Source organism: Phoxinus phoxinus, assembly GCF_949152265.1.
Source record: "Phoxinus phoxinus genome assembly, contig: scaffold_55, whole genome shotgun sequence".
NCBI lineage: Eukaryota > Metazoa > Chordata > Actinopteri > Cypriniformes > Leuciscidae > Phoxinus > Phoxinus phoxinus.
Window position 1 is genome coordinate 154576 of NW_027639377.1, and position 17210 is coordinate 171785.

At 43.6% G+C, this 17210-nt stretch overlaps 2 protein-coding genes across 2 annotated transcripts; one reads left to right on the plus strand and one right to left on the minus strand.

The window, feature by feature from the left end:
* Window positions 1-531: 531 nt before the first annotated feature.
* On the plus strand, window positions 532-1839 carry LOC306994283 (uncharacterized protein F54H12.2-like; the record flags this gene model as incomplete). Its single annotated transcript, XM_079639890.1, has 1 exon — window positions 532-1839. One exon carries the CDS (start codon window positions 532-534, stop codon window positions 1837-1839), a length of 1308 nt encoding a protein of 435 aa, XP_079496016.1.
* Window positions 1840-6230: 4391 nt separating this feature from the next.
* On the minus strand, window positions 6231-10880 carry LOC306994284 (uncharacterized protein; the record flags this gene model as incomplete). Its single annotated transcript, XM_079639891.1, has 4 exons — window positions 6231-9156; window positions 9238-9576; window positions 9654-9689; window positions 10871-10880. 4 exons carry the CDS (start codon window positions 10878-10880, stop codon window positions 8468-8470), a joined length of 1074 nt encoding a protein of 357 aa, XP_079496017.1. The 3' UTR covers window positions 6231-8467.
* Window positions 10881-17210: the final 6330 nt, after the last annotated feature.

The window sequence follows — 17210 nt, forward strand, 5'->3', positions numbered from 1 at the left end:
AAGTCCCCTTTTCTTACGGGAAAGTCACCGTAAAACTACACTTTAAACCAAAAAATAACTCTATTCTTTGAAAAATGAGTTATTATAGTCCTAGAGAGCTCAATACTGCGGACTATGTGAGCTATTACCAAAATCAAGCCGGCTCTGGTTTACCGGGCTATGCGGGATCGCCGGTAATGTATGGTAATGGGTTAGGGGGACTGTTCCGCGGGCTGTTCAGGATGGCCATACCTCTGTTAAAAAGAGGATTTAGCATAGCGAAACCTCACCTAAAATCGGCTGCTAAAAATATAGTATCCGACGTCGTCTCAAACGTACTGACGCGTTCGCATAACGATAAGGCTCAAGAAGGATCCGGACTCATGGTCATGGCCCGCAAGAGGATGTCTAAACCACCGGGTGTGAGGAGGCGTGGTCAATGGGTGGCTCAGAAGAAGAAGAAGAAAACAACACGGGGGTCAACTAAGCGCTCACTCGTCCGTAGAAAGCGTAAGAAGCCGGTCAAGAGAACCACGAAAACCATATTCTAACATGGCGTTACTGCATCGTATGTCGGGAGAGTGCATCAAGTCCGAGTTGGACCTGTTTACGGTTCCGATGACCCAAACGGTGATTGAAAAGAATAGCTACCTCGAAGTGGCTCCGCTGTCGGCCATTTCGGACTCGGCCCCTCTGGAGTTCTTTATCGCGGGTAACGGCGATGATTATTTGGATCTCAATAACACAATGCTCTATCTGCGGCTGAAAATCACGAGACCTAACGGGGACGCCATCGCGCACCCTGCCAAGGTAGCTCTAATAAACTACCCCGGAGCTACAATTTTTTCACAAGTCGACGTGACCCTCGGCGACCGTCTGATATCTCAAAGTTCCGGGACCTATCCCTATCGCTGTATTTTGGAGAGCCTGATCAACTACGGTAAAGCTTCGCTGGAATCTATGTTCTCCGCCGGGCTGTTTTACCGTGATTCGCCCGGGCATATGGATGTCAATGATCCTTTAGGCCGTAACACAGGATTGACAAAGAGATCGACCTTCACCACCGAAAGCAAGGAGGTGGAACTACTCAGCCCCATACACAGCGATATATTCTTCCAGGAGAAACTTTTAATTAATGGCGTTGATCTTAAGCTACGATTTATTCGAGCAAAAGATGAATTCTGTCTGATGAGGGCCGACGACGTGGCCTACAAAATAAAAATAATCACGGCATCCCTATTTGTCAAGAAAGTTTCTGTATCGCCGCCGGTGAGACTGGCTCACGCTCAAGCCTTACTGTCGACAACGGCAAAGTACCCGATCGATAGGGTCTGTCTAAAATCGTTCTCCATTCCGGTGGGGGCTAGGATCTCGAATCAAGAAAATCTGTTTTTAGGAACGTTGCCAAAGTCTATCATCATCGGTATGGTCGACAATGACGCGTTCACCGGTTCATACGAAAAAAATCCATTTGCATTCAAACACTATAATCTTGAATTCTTAGCCGTCTACGTCGACTCTCAGCAATATCCGGCCAAGCCGCTACAGCCTAATTTCGAAGCCGGTTTGGCAGTACGCGAATATTATCAGCTGGTGATGACGACCGGGAGACACCTTAAAGACCAACCGCTCTCTATCGACAGGAATGATTTCCTGAACGGATACACGCTTTACGCATTTAACCTGACACCCGACGAAGACTGCGGTCAGCACGTTTCCCTGGTCAAGTCTGGGAATATCAGAGTCGAAGCCCGTTTCAGAGAACCGTTGCCGAATACGGTGAATATTTTAATTTACTCAACTTTTGACTCCGTTCTGGAAGTTTCTAACCGTCGACAGGTACTGATCGATTACTATTGAGATGAACACCCTACAACTCACCGCCATCATGGATAAAATTACATGCAGGACTCATTTTCTCGGCGTTCTACCGAGCGATCAACTGCCCAAAAAACCCCTAAGGATCTTACCGTCTATGGGGATCATTAACACCCACCCTGCGCGTCTACCCGGCGAGCATTGGATCGCTGTTTATTTAACCGAAGACGGCCCGGCTTGTTTTTTCGACAGCTTCGGCAATCCGCCCACCAGCCCTCGCTTTCCAAGCAGCATCAATAACTTTCTAGCAGCCAACGACGCCGATGTATTATATTCCGACAGACGAGTCCAGGATTATTCATCGGACACCTGCGGACAGCACTGTCTGTTTTTTCTCTATCATTTAGCTATAGGTTACGACTATGACCATGTGATGGGACTATACACCGATGATTATATTAAAAATGATAAAATGGTGTCCCTGTTTGTGAGACGATTAAGACCTTATGTTTGTAATGCTAAAATGTTATCCTGCGTTCACTGTGTACAGACGTGTTTGACCTATAAATAAATAAAAATCTTAAAACTATTACATTTTATCGTCTTTTATTGAATCATAAGATACATACAGACAAAAATATAAGCAATCATTAAAATTCCAACCACTGTCTTCGATCGATAGTCGGTGATTTAAACACAGAGTCTTCGGGCTCTGGATCCAGGGGGCGCGAATATCTTCGTGCTTTTTTAGAATGTCTAACACGGGTTGGGGTTTGGGAGACGGGCCTACCCTTTAGAGAGTTAATCGTGCTCCTGACCTGTTGATTCGGCACCGTAGAAAAAGGGATGTTTAATTCGGCAAAGGCGTGCAGAAACTCTGCCCATCCTACAGGTCTCCGGTCATCCCGAACCTTATGAGGGGCCGTGACATTTTTTAACAAATCGACCATGTGTGAACCTGGTACGGCTTTACCCCTGAACACAAACTCGCCCGATTCGTTCCACGAGGCTAGTCCTTTAGCTTTAGACATCTTGTCTAGTATGTATCTGCTGTTTTTCACACTTCTCGAAGGTACATTCTTCAGAACTTCGTCCACCACAGCCTCCCCCGCTCTGCTGTCTTCGACGCCGGCCACGGTCTCTGGTTCGTTTTTATGAGCGGGGTCGGGTAACGAAAGCGTTAAAACACTGGTCTCACGTTCGCCTTGTTTAACGATGTTCAAAAACCTGTTCAGGGTATTTGTGTAAAGTTTGGCTTTTTCGTACGGGCTCAAATCAGCGCGGAGTAAAATTTTTCTCATGGCTTCGTCCAAATCGTTTTCCACGGTCTCGCGAATGGTCTCGCGAACATTTTCAGTTTTCACCTTATCCAGTTGATGGCGAGGGACTAAATACATCTTCTCTGCGTACTCCATCCTATCGATTGGCTATCAAGCTCGAAAGAAAGGGTACGGCTACGCTCAGGAGTGGTAAAAGGAATCCGCCCTTTTGGTTGAAGACTCGTTTCTTGGCCGCTATGCCAATTTTTTTATTGGCTACAAATTTAATTTCGGCTTTTTTCTTTTTCAGTTTTTGATACTGCTGCCGATTGACAGGAATCGTGCCGTAGAGGATGTTAAGAGCCAGTTCGCACAGCGATAAAATGAAATCGTCGGACGCCGATTGTAAAATAAGACGTCGTTGTTTAGGAGACGCTTTATGTAGCAGTTTTAACACCGGCAGATGCTTACAAAGTCTGGCGGACATGGTGATGGATCACGCTCTTCTTTTTTTCGGAATATAAACCACTTGACGGTCGGAAAGCAATCCTGTTCTGAGACGGTACTGCTCAGGAGTTTTCGCTTTATAGTCTACCATTAGGTAACCATGAGGCTGGTTGACCGCATCGTGATAACACTCCATAAAGTATTTTGTGTTTCCGGGGTACATTTGACGGCCCAGCATCGCTACTTGATTCACGTCCCGAGGATTTTTAAACAGAATCATGTAATTGGCGTTTAAGCTGATGGTTCGACTGGACTTACCCTGTACAAATAAATTTTGCACAATGTAGATAGCGCTCAGATTGCGATGGTGACAGTATTGGGTGAAAACACGCTGAAGTTCCATGTTGGCGCTAGCCTGCTCCATCAAATCGTCCACGATTAAAAGATTTGGTTTAGTAACAGGGAGTAAATCATCATCATTCAGACTCTCGGGTATTCCTTGGACAAATTTAATGTCGTACAATTTAAGCACATCATCGTACAAAGGTTGCCAACAATCATACAGCCATACAATGTTTTCAATTTTCTTGGAAATTAAATTCAAACCCTTTTCCAACAAAAGTTTTACAAAATAAGACTTTCCAGAATTGGACGGTCCGCTTATAACACAACTAAATGGATGTTGGAGTCTGAAATCAAAATCGGAAACATCCAGCGACCCCCGGTGCATCATCTGATCAGTACCCATAAGGAAGGGTGGTGAAATCGGGCAAAAGTCTGCGCTTATTATACACCACCTTAAACTTTTTAACGACTGATTTGTTGTGCAACGTGAGAGTCTTTTTATTCCTCACAATGTTTTCCGTCTGAGCCAGGATGTATTTGTCTCTATCGTGAGACGTCACATAGCTGTCAACCAGACCAATCAGGGATTCGAGACAGATAGCTTCGGAATTTTTTGCATTCAGCGTTATTCCCTTGGCTTTCATACACACTTTACCTTTGGCCGTCCGAAAACCGTACGATTTTGGCCCGCTGGAACAAAATTCCGTAATAAAGTCCCCGTCGTCTATTTCGCTCGTCAGCTCCCCCAGATGAGACCCGAGAGGGGGCTCCCACTGCGTGCCGCTAGACACGAATACGACGCTGTCTGTGTCCGAGTATAGCAGTCGATCGCCGAGTTTGTCCATCAATTCGTACAATTCCAGTCGGGCGTGCGCCGTTGTAAACGCTCCTATAAACACGTTAACGTCGCGCGTCTTACAAACATCGTCGTCGTTGGGTTTATGCTGAACGAGAGCCACTTGGTCTGAGACGAATGTGAAATAGGACAGCGTGTCGGTATTGCCAAAAACGATTCTGGTGAATTCTTCGGGGTCGTTCACGAGAGTCGTTTGAGGAAGCCGTTCGCGAAGACAGAATCTTCCCCAAAGCGAGTTCATAGCTAATTTTGTGATCGCCCTTTGTGCGGCGTTGTATTTGATCTTTTCAGGATCGAGTTGAATCCCCTCTTTTTCAAAGTAATCGCGGATGTAAGTCTCTTTCTCGGCGTCCGTGACGACGTTGGAAGGGTACCCGGACGCTTGTTGTTTCAGCCGCAAAAACGTTTTGACGTAACCGGCAAACAACGTGTCTGATCGCTGCGGAAAATGCCAAACCTCGTCTATCTTGGCCACCACATAACCTTTCTCGATGGCTTTTAAAAGCTCTATACTGACCCAACAGCCTGAAAGCGCTCTTTGCTCGTCCGTGTGGGTACAGCTCGAGGTCTGGTTTTGCTCGTGACAGCAAGACGAGCAAAGAGGAAACATGAGTTTGCCTTCGCATCTGTAAGGGAGAACCGGGTGCAGTAATTTGCGCGGAGGGTAGACCGTCGCTTTGATAAGCCCGTAATAATTTTCAATCGGTTCAAAATCTTTGAAAATGATTTCTGGATGTTCGATCGGATAGCTTTTCCTAGCCTGACAAAAGGGGTAGAGACTGGTGAAATCGAGATAGCGTATTTTCTCACCTTCGCAAACTTTATGATAGAGTTTATAGGCGTTTGTTCTCCCTCCGTACAAAGCCAATCGGGGTTTCAGTCTCTCTGGGGCAGAATAATCGGACATAAATTCTATCACAGAGGGATCGGTCTTTTTCATGTTGTTCCATTCGCATTCCCAAAGAACCTCGATTTGCAAACCGTACGCGTTCTGCAGAATTTCAACCTTATCGTCAAACTGTCTCCTGAGGACCCCATAGGACACTCCCGACAAGGGATGTGTCTGATGAGGTTCGAAGCGACAGCAGTGTCCATGGAAAAAGCATCCATTGTATTCTAAACCGTGCTGGACACCATTTTGCACATAGAAACCATCTAGAAAGTACTTGCCGATCGAAACTTCACCGTGATTTAAGGCATGGTGAAGGTCCACGTTTCGAGTCTTTTTTACATACTCGAGCCATTCGATCGAACCATTTGAGTAAGTTTTGCTCTGTTGCACATACGCCTTGTTATGGGTCAGTGCGATTGTGTTTCTGTCGAGATAATGTGTTTTGAAGATCCCCATTGAACAGCTAGCGAGCGTCGTGAACGCGAAAGGATCTAATTGCGTGCATTCGATGAATGATTGTCGGAATTTCATGCATCCTTCTCGTAATAAGACCACGTCGTTAACCCCGTACGCGTAGAGTTCTTTCCTGAAGTCAAACCACTTACCCTGAACCGTGCTGTACCAAAGATCAAAGTCTTGTTGGGCTTTAGCGCTCATGTTATCGTACCCGTAGAATGTTTTGTCGGGGTACGGGCCAAAATATTTCTCATTTTCCAACGAATTGAAGAGATGCGGAAAGTACCCTTTTCCGGACGTGTCCAAGTCTAAGGCCGCGGGCATTTTGGCGAGAGCGAATGGAAAAAATGAGTAGCTATCGATATAGCGCTGTGCAAACGGTGCGTCGTACATGTGGATTAATTTACATCCCTGCATTATGACCTCGATCGCAATCCCGGCTTTGCAAAAGTGCTCAAGAAGCAAGAAGGAATCAAACCGTGAAGAAAAGTGCGCTATAAAGCAGTAGCCTTTATATCGCGGTTGTCTGAAGCGGGTGATTAGCTTAGCTATGCAGTCGGTACCCTCCGCCGTAAACTTCTCCCCTTTGAACGTGATTGCGCAAACAAAATTGGCCACGTGCCTACCGTTTTGGTAACGCGTTTCAAAATCGTAGAAAATGTATTTCTCGCACATTTCCTTAGGCGCTAGGGGCTGTATGAAACATTGGTGCTCGCCGTCATCGTGGAGAAGTTCGCGACAATGAACGCATTTGTCTGGGGCGCAGATGTGTGGGGTTTTCTTGTCACCCGGTTTTACGTTGTAACGCTTGTTACATAGTTTGCAAAATTTAATAAGATCGCAAAACGAGTATTCCTGGCCAGGACCTGTTTTTTTATGCATTTCGAAGCAATAGCTCGATTTACAGTAACGCAAACAGTCGGGGCAATGTATGGTTCTTTTAGGGAACCTGTGACAATCAGCGTCGAAACACACATTGCAGGCGTGCTTACATTGATGGTCTCTGGGCTTTGAGTACCCCTTATAGCAAAATTGGCACACGTAGTCCGAACCCATGAACCCCGTCAGACTCATTATCAGAAAATAATGAACGTTTTCGTGTAGATACAAGCATACCGTTTTTGGATGGAGATCATCGCTATTTTTGTACGTTTGTAAGATCATCGCATTAGATCTGTGAAATACGACAATTTTAATGCCTAGAGCCCGTTCAAACGCCGCTATGTCGCTAAGAGCGATTGGATGTTGGATTGAAAAGCCTGCGCTGTTTTGGATAGCGGCGGCCAGTTTTTCTAGATCACTCTCGGCTAATTGAGGGTAAAGAAAACGCGCAAGACAGATAGAGAAACACAAATTATTTGAAATATTTGCGGGGCAAAATAAACTCGTCTTTTTTCTTTTGATTACCTGATCAACGGCCAGATCTGCGAGTTTACGACGCCCTCCCCCGTGACGGTTCCGCGCTAAAGATGCCTCCACGTGAATCGTTTCATCGGATAATAACTGCTCGTTGCTCTGTAAAACACGCTCAATTTGGTCGTAAAGCGAATCGATTTCGTAATTACCGGCGGGGGTTAAAACCCCGCTGATGGGTGTTTGCAGAGTCGGGGCTGACAAGGTTATATTGATCACAGGAGCGTGGCCGCCTATATCTCTAGCAAAGGTGACAATCTCGTTCAGCATATCGTGTAAGCATGTGTGATAAGAGGCCAGATCTGTAGAGTTGATCTCTCTCAGATTCATGGTTCTTCTCAACGACACACTATTGAAATGAGGTCGTGGTAAAACGTGATAACCGTTAACGAACCCACCGTCGCGAATCAGCGCATCAATGTCCGGACGACTCAATTGAGCCTCTGTAGGAGGCTCAGTCTCGCGTAAAGCGTTAGCATTACCTGATGGGACTGGCGCGTTGCTGGTCGATGGTTGTGAAGTATTATCGTCATTACCGGGAGGATGGTCTGGGGAATGGCTATTTAAAACACCGCCGTATTGTACAACGGGGTCGTACTGATTAACGGCTAATTCAAAAAGATCCAAATTAGGATCGGGTTGTGAATATTCTAGATTAAAAAAATACTGTTCTAAATCATCCGGAAGCGTTACAAGCTCGTCGGGTAGTAGACTCAGCAATTCGATCTCGTCCGGTGACAGTTCTGTGGAGCATTGATCTGATTGACAACCGTGTGTACAAAAGCATTTGGAACCATCCATTTTTAAAGTTTCAGATCAAAAGGTGATAAACATGGAATATAAGAGTATATGAAATCAAAGCATATATCAAAAAGCATACATGGAATATTACAATATCATAGAGTATAAAAATCAATACATGCGTGGAGTATAAAAAATCAATACATGATGGTTAAAGAAAAATGACTAGAACCATAAAAGTTTAATGGAATAGATCTATATTCAATCTATATTCATCTCGTCTATAATGGTGAGAATCAGATGGTGGAACATCAGCATTAATTCGCTTCGGAATTCGGTTAACAAGCGATCGCTTCTTTCAAAACCCTGATCCACGCTTGATTTCAAAGCATGAATGCGTCTGAATATTTCATTGAACACGTTCTGATTAAATCGGTCCTGAACATCGAATCTGCTATGGGTCTCAAGTTGTGCGGCGCGAAACCCCCCAAGGAGTGCTTCTAGTCTGCTACGGGTATCAATGTGTGCGTCACGAAACTGAGTGATCTGATTATCCTGGACATCGCGAAGTTCTATATATTTCGCGTCAATGCTAGTTTGCGAGTCACTAAACTCTTGAGCTAACGTCTCTAATTTCGCGTCAGTGCTAGCTTGCGAGTCACGAAACTGTTGAGCTAATGTCTGTATTGAATTTAGGACCCTATGCATTAGACCAACATCATTGCGTGATTCATCAACCGGTTGCGACACAGCTGGTACTTCTTCTTCAACATCGATTTCTTCTTCGTCGTCGTCGTCTTCCGGAGGTGAGGGAAAAGGATATGGGGTCTGCCCGGCGCGGCTGGTGGTGGTTGTCACCTCGTTCGTCCAAGAACTCTGTTCCCAAGCGGCGTGTTGAGGCGTGTCCCAGGTAGTCACATCGTCGTCATGGCTTCTATCCGAACCCGCTGCTGTGTGTAGAAATATAAAAAGTATATTAATGGTATAACTCAATTTGAGTTTAAATAAAAAATTATTTAGTTTTGTCTCACCATACAGAAATACGCTGTCAAGACTGGTTGTCGGACTGTTCGGTGGGCAAAGAGTTTTCCTATCAGAACTGATCGCAGGTGTGACACGAGCTATTTTTCTCTCAGGACTCTCGAGGGAGGTAGAGTGATTTGTTTTTCTACTCTTCTTTCTCGACGGCTCCCCGCTTGGTCCGGGGGTCTGGTCTAAAGCTGAACCGGTAGGGAGTTTTTGATCCTCAGTTTGAGTCGGTGTGGGGTCTGTTACGAGCAGGGTGGGGTGTTCCTCGTCATCATCGTCGTCGTCTTTAGTCAAATCGACCACCGCCGCGAATCCCGGTTGTGTGACGAATTGTATAAAATCTAAAATAAATAAATATATTTAATTTCTCATAAGAAAGAAAAAAAAAACATTACGTCGGCGTTAGGGATTGTTTTACCTTCGGCTTCGCAATCGGCGACGGTCAGCAGACTAGCTAATGTGAATAAAATAAAATAAAAGAGAGTAATTAAACAAGAGAATTATAAAAGGTTCATTTTAATCATTTATAAAAGAATAGAAAAAGATCAGTAGCCTACTCACACGTGTCTAAGACAGCCAGACTTTCAATGGTAGGACCTGTCGGGATAAAAAAATCCTATTATGAATGGTAACAGTTGTGAGTCTTTTATATGTATGCATGGCTATTTGACGACCTAGTTAAAAAAAAAAAAAAAAAAAAAAAAAAAAAAATCATGTCATATCACCACCAAGACGCTGGGGGGCGCAATTTCACCATAACAGCCGGTTATATCACCCCCAATACGCCAGGGGCGCAATTTCACCATAACAGGATGTAGTTTTAACTCCGGGGCACCAGATGGCGCTAGAGAGCTGGTCGGGCCCAGAATCAATAACATGGTTTTCATAGTGTTTTAAGGCAACGTTTAAAACACGATTTTAGGGGTTAAAATACTCTATCAATATATCGAAACGGATCGATCGGGGTTATGACAAAGATACGTATCAAAACTGGCTTTGTTAAACGATGTCAAACATATTTAAGAGCAGTTAGCAACGTAGCACGCGCTGCTAAGCTAAACCGCATGTATTAGCACAAGCTATGATAAGCTAGACCATGATTAATAACCGGAGCGCTAACAGAAACACCGCGCTGTATTAATAACGGTATATGGATAGCGGGGGGCGATTTAATTCAGACAGATAGCAAACAGAATCGTAGCATAGCATGCTAAGCATCCGGCGGCCATTTCCTAAGGTCTAAAATTTTTTCATAATAAAAGCCCCGTGTAAGAACGCAGTATTATCGTTTTTCTGAACATATAAGTTTCAAAATCATATTGATATAGCAACGTATGAATATATCAGATAAAACATCGTAGTTCAATGAATGTTTAAAATAGCAGAGCAGATTTTTAAAAATCATAGTTTATGATAAAAAAACCACATCAGCAGATAAACAGATAGCATGATGGATTATAGCGACTTTTTAATTAAGTCAGTACAGTACACGAAACATAGACCAGTGACGTTTTGTGGGTCCAATGGTTCAGGGCTGGTAATGTTATAATACTGTGTAAAAACAGTATTGCATAATGAAGATGAGGGAACAGCATTTTTAAAATCATTATTAGGAATATAGAGAGGAAAACTTACGTTTTGCCATGATGTCGAGCAGGAGAGAGACGAGGCTGGAGGAAGACTTAGTTTGGAGTGATAGTTTTTTGACATGTTACCTCGACTTAAATAGCTTTTTGGATGATATATGGTGAAAAACACTGTTGTCTGTCCAATAGATGGCGCCATTGGTCTATTCAATTTTCTCCACATTGCATTCAAGTTTCCTTGAACTATGCCCTCTCTACCGCTATGAAAGGCTTTCAGACCAGTATTTCAGATAGAGGTGACACGCGTGCCGATACTCCTAAACGGCCAAAACCATTATAATTGGGAAATAAATTAGCAGATAGCTAAAGAATGTTTAGGCTGGCATTTTTATTAGCGAGAGCCTGTTAAACCGATAATATGGCTGGTAATTATGCCGGAGACTGTGAGAAAGGAAACAGGGTTCTTTGTTTAAAACTGAAAATCAATAAGATGTTTATATTTATATTATACATAGAATGTAGAAACTCTTTTCCTCGCTTTCACCATGATCATGTGCAGAAGAGGTGGGCGCGCACAGCGGCCGGTCACGCGCAGCCCCATTTAGTGTTTTGAAACACACACACACACACACACACACACACACACACACACACACACAAACACAGAGAGAGAGACGCGCGCGGCTGCTATAATGTTTTTGACAGGCAGACAGAGAGAGAGAGGTGCTCCCCTATGATTTAAAACTGTGTGAGGAGGCCTTCAGGAATGACTGGATCCCGTAAAAACAAGCTGTCTAAACTTTAGTTAAAGCATTCGCAGCTTGTTCAACTCTCTCTAAAGAAAAAAGGTAAGATGATTTTATTTCTTATCTAGACTGATTCAGTAGATGTTTATTTTATATTTCATCTGCATGAATGCTTTTCAACTTTAGTTATTTTATATTATAAGCATCTCATTTAAAACTTTAGGCAAGTTATTTTATAATCATTTCAACTTTTTGTGTGAGGATTTAGTAAGATATGTATATTATTTATTTTATAGGTATTTATATTCTTTTTAAACAATAGTTGTTCCAGTTTTGTGTGAGAGATATCGTTTACAGTTTCACATCACAGTACAACACATACACTCACTTACAGTGTGGGAGGGGCGCACAGACTGATATACCAGATTCTTCAAACGATCAAAACCATTCATCAAAAATAATTAAGAGACCGACTTCAAAACCAAAAAACACATATATTAAACCCATCTTCAAAACTATGACATAGCCCGATTAAAAAAAAAAAGCTTATGCCAAATCATAGCCGATTCTTCAAACGATCAAAACCATTCGTCACAAATAATTAAAAGACCTTATCTCAAAACCATTCGTCACAAATAATTAAAAGACCTTATCTCAAAACCATTCGTCACAAATAATTAAAACACCTTATCTCAAAACCTTATCTCCAAACCATTCGTCACAAATAATTAAAAGAACTTCTGTCAAAAACCATGATCTATATTAGACAGGGCCACAAGGTCAAACTACATATCACTTGATCGATGGCTAGCCAGGTCGCCGGGTCAAACCAACTGTCCTATTTACATGATGGATTGATAGCAGGGCAGAGGTCAACCCTTTGATCTCCTATTCCGGAGCAAGCGGAAACCCCCCAAGGTCAAAGGTTAGCCTTTGATCCCACATACCGGAAGGGGGCGGGGTGGGAAACCCCCGCCTAAGGTCAGAGGTCAAAGCCATTAATCACTTTGACATAAGGTCCCGGGTATTACTACTGGTCCCCTCGCTGCTCCCTCCCCGTTCTGTGATTGGTCCCCTCGCTGCTCCCTCCCCGATCTGTGATTGGTCCCCTCTCTGAGGCCAAAATCTAGTCCATGGTATCCAGGCTGCCTAGCAGCGTGAATAAAAGGCTACCAGTTGGTACCATTTTTCATATAATTGGCATAATGCAAACATCTGCAGTATTGCAAACATTGCTGATTTCTACTAGGTGACTATAACCTGTGCCTGTCTCCCTACACATCAAAATTTGCTCTAGAAAGAAAGCAAAACTACAAGATCACCATGAACATTTTTTTTCTTCTAAATACTATTGCACACACACACACACACACACACACACACACACACGAGGGAGAGAGAGAGTATAGACAGAAAGAGTAAAATATGACCCTCAGGATATTATGATTTTTGTCACTCACCTTAACACCATGTATTATATTTAGGCCCTACACACACACACACACACACACACACACACACACACACACACACGAGGGAGAGAGAGAGTATAGACAGAAAGGGTAAAATATGACCCTCAGGATATTATGATTTTTGTCACTCACCTTAACACCATGTATTATATTTAGGCCCTACACACACACACACACACACACACACACACACACACACACACACACACACACACACACACACACACACACACACACACACACACGAGGGAGAGAGAGAGTATAGACAGAAAGGGTAAAATATGACCTTCAGGATATTATGATTTTTGTCACTCGCCTTAACACCATGTATTATATTTAGGCCCTACACACACACACACACACACACACACACACACACACTTTTGTCAACGCAGACACACATTGCTCTCAGACATCCACACATACTCAGAAACATGATTTTAGATCATTGAGCCATTAAAATGCTTCATAACACCTTCAATAGTGCCCCTAGGGGAAACCAGGAAAATAACGTGCATTTCCCCCCATAGGGAATACCTCTTAGAAAAAAGGGTTCATTGGGGTTCTATATAGAACCATAGGGTTCTTTACTCAACTCCAAAGAACCTTTTATGCTAAAAAAGGTTCTATAATTACAAGAAAGAACCCTTTTGGCACAAAGGTCCTTTAGGCTATTATTAATTCATAGGCTATATTACATTATTCTGCAACATTTTGTAGTTGTAATTCGTTGCATGGGTGACTTTTTTTAAGTGAATTACATTTTTACGTTTTAAGGTTTTGATGTTTGTCAATAATATGAAATATTTAATCCGGAAAAGACAAAACAAATGGTAATGAATGAACCCCTAAAAGGTTCCATATAGTACCTTTTTCCTGGTTACAACGAACCCTAAAGGGTTCTTTTGATTGAAGCCTTAAAAAGGGTTCTGTATAGAACCTTTTAGGGGTTCCAAATACGTAGCGCCTGATAGAAGCTTTTCTTCTAAGAGTGTATGTAGTGACGTCATCTGGTGGAATACACTATATAATGCAAATATAATGCTTTTGCTTCAAAATTAAAGGATGTTTCAACATAAGTCATGATTCATGTATTAATGACGGCCCCGGCTTTAAACGACGTTTTAATGGGTTTCAATGGGCCATTTTTGGTCATTATGGTGCGATTTGATCTACACAGTGTGTGTTCTACATTGTGACAGTCAGCGACTGGAGTGCCCGCGTGAGCCACTGGGGGGCACTCCTTCTCTATTATCCTTCCATCTTATGCTTTACCTGGACTGATTATACTTTATGTCTTTCACCTGTTTTTTTATTATGCTTGTTAGCTTCTCTGATTTAAGGCCCCGTTTACACGTACATGGTTCTTTTGAAAAACGGAGACATTTCCCTTCGGTTGTGCCCCTCGTTTACACGCAAACGGAGAATTCTCCTCTGAAAACGATTCTTTCTAAAAACTCAGTTCAGAGAGGAGATTTTGGAAAACTCCGTTTGCACGTTTGCATGTAAACATCCTAAACGGAGTTTTAGGCAGTCGACGTCACAGTATGCGACAGAACTTGCACTGCGTCAAAAGTGCAACCTATATTTTCGGGATTCTGATTGGCTAACGTGGGCTTGAGCTTCTCGTTACACTGCCACCTATAGGTTTGGCATGCTCTTGACGGCATATACACGGGTTCGTGTAAACGAACACTTTTCTGAAAACGGAGAGGGTGAAATGTCCGTTTATGAAAATAACCGGCCACGTGTAAACGTAGCCAAAGCCTTGGACTGCGTTCGAAACCGCATACTCAATGAGTAGGTACTTAATTTCAATATGTACTTACTTAACGAGCGCTAAAAGAGTAGGTACTTTATAGCCAAATCTCGTTAAGTATGAATGCGAACCGGAAATCTGCCATGTTGACGTTATCATGTGACCTACGCCGCGTTATCACAAGTGCAACAACTTAAAAGATTTTAACGACTCGTTTAATTCATCTATCTGTAAATATCTTGATATTGATTAAACTTGCTCATTTTATGGTCTTTTTGAAGAAACTGCTGCCCATTTATTTTGTGAATACATTTAGGGTTGATTTAAGTTCTTATATTTAACCCTACTTATGTGACCCACCGTTTTATCCTGTACGATATTATTTATTTTTATTACGAAATCCCAAAATTGTCATCTCTTGAATATGTTGTTAATTTCTTTATTTTATACCCAAACATTTTCATCCACAGGCAAAAGTGGCTTACTGCTGTTTTCCTCTTTTTCTGTCGTTTCATCCCTCAGGCCTAGGCCTATAAATAACAAAAAATGCATTATTTAAATGTATTATAATTAATTATTTAAGAAAAGATATATGAAGATATTCAACCTTTTTCCTGTGTATAAAATCTCATATTATGTAATTGCAAACCCATGATATATATATATATATATATACACACACCTCATAACATCAGTAACTCGACAGCCCTACAGAACTGTTTTCCTCAGCGTCTGTAATGTCCGCACAAACACAAAGGAGACGTGGGCAGCTGTGTGAAGATTCGCCTTTGGAGAAAACTGTTGATTTTATACGTATCATTAATACTAAAAATCAATATTACCCCAGAATGAATTGCATTGCTATCCCACCCAAAACCATACAATAATAACAACGAGAAATACTGACCAATACTTACTTATATTACTTTTTACTGAAAATGATATAATTCAACAAAACAAACAAAATGTAATGTATGTCATATGACATAGCTATGCATGAATACACTCTAGATGTGTATATTGTGAACATATCTACATTTTCATTTAAACAATTAATTAAAGCATTAATTAATTAAATAATTATATTTTATTTACTGACAACAATGATAAATATTAATAAATGAGTAAATGAATGAATGAAAGTCACCATCACACAATAAACAAATGCATATAAAAGTCAACACATGAAACAAAAAGCTTTATTCAAACTACAATCATGCATGTAGACTACAGGCGCTGAACCACATCTACTGCCATCTCAACACAGCGGTTCCCCTTCTGCGGCTTTATTCTGATGAACCAGCCGACCGCCAGAGGTGAGCCGTGCCGGAGTGCCTGAGGTTGTTGCGTGATGTGTTGGCAATAAGTGCCGGGACTCGTAAGGGCCGGTGGAGTGATGGAGGGTCTCGTAAGGGCCGGTGGAGTGATGGAGGGACACATAAGGGCCGGTGGAGTGATGGAGGGACACATAAGGGCCGGTGGAGTGATGGAGGGACTCGTAAGGGCCGGTGGAGTGATGGAGGGACACATAAGGGCCGGTGGAGTGATGGAGGGTCTCGTAAGGGCCGGTGGAGTGATGGAGGGACTCGTAAGGGCCGGTGGAGTGATGGAGGGACTCGTAAGGGCCGGTGGAGTGATGGAGGGACTCGTAAGGGCCGGTGGAGTGATGGAGGGACACATAAGGGCCGGTGGAGTGATGGAGGGTCTCGTAAGGGCCGGTGGAGTGATGGAGGGACACATAAGGGCCGGTGGAGTGATGGAGGGTCTCGTAAGGGCCGGTGGAGTGATGGAGGGACTCGTAAGGGCCGGTGGAGTGATGGAGGGACACATAAGGGCCGGTGGAGTGATGGAGGGTCTCGTAAGGGCCGGTGGAGTGATGGAGGGACACATAAGGGCCGGTGGAGTGATGGAGGGACACATAAGGGCCGGTGGAGTGATGGAGGGTCTCGTAAGGGCCGGTGGAGTGATGGAGGGACACATAAGGGCCGGTGGAGTGATTGAGGGTCTCGTAAGGGCCGGTGGAGTGATGGAGGGACTCGTAAGGGCCGGAGGAGTGATGGAGGGACACATAAGGGCCGGTGGAGTGATTGAGGGTCTCGTAAGGGCCGGTGGAGTGATGGAGGGACTCGTAAGGGCCGGAGGAGTGATGGAGGGACTCGTAAGGGCCGGTGGAGTGATGGAGGGACACATAAGGGCCGGTGGAGTGATGGAGGGTCTCGTAAGGGCCGGTGGAGTGATGGAGGGACTCGTAAGGGCCGGTGGAGTGATGGAGGGACACATAAGGGCCGGTGGAGTGATGGAGGGTCTCGTAAGGGCCGGTGGAGTGATGGAGGGACTCGTAAGGGCCGGAGGAGTGATGGAGGGACTCGTAAGGGCCGGTGGAGTGATGGAGGGACTCGTAAGGGCCGGAGG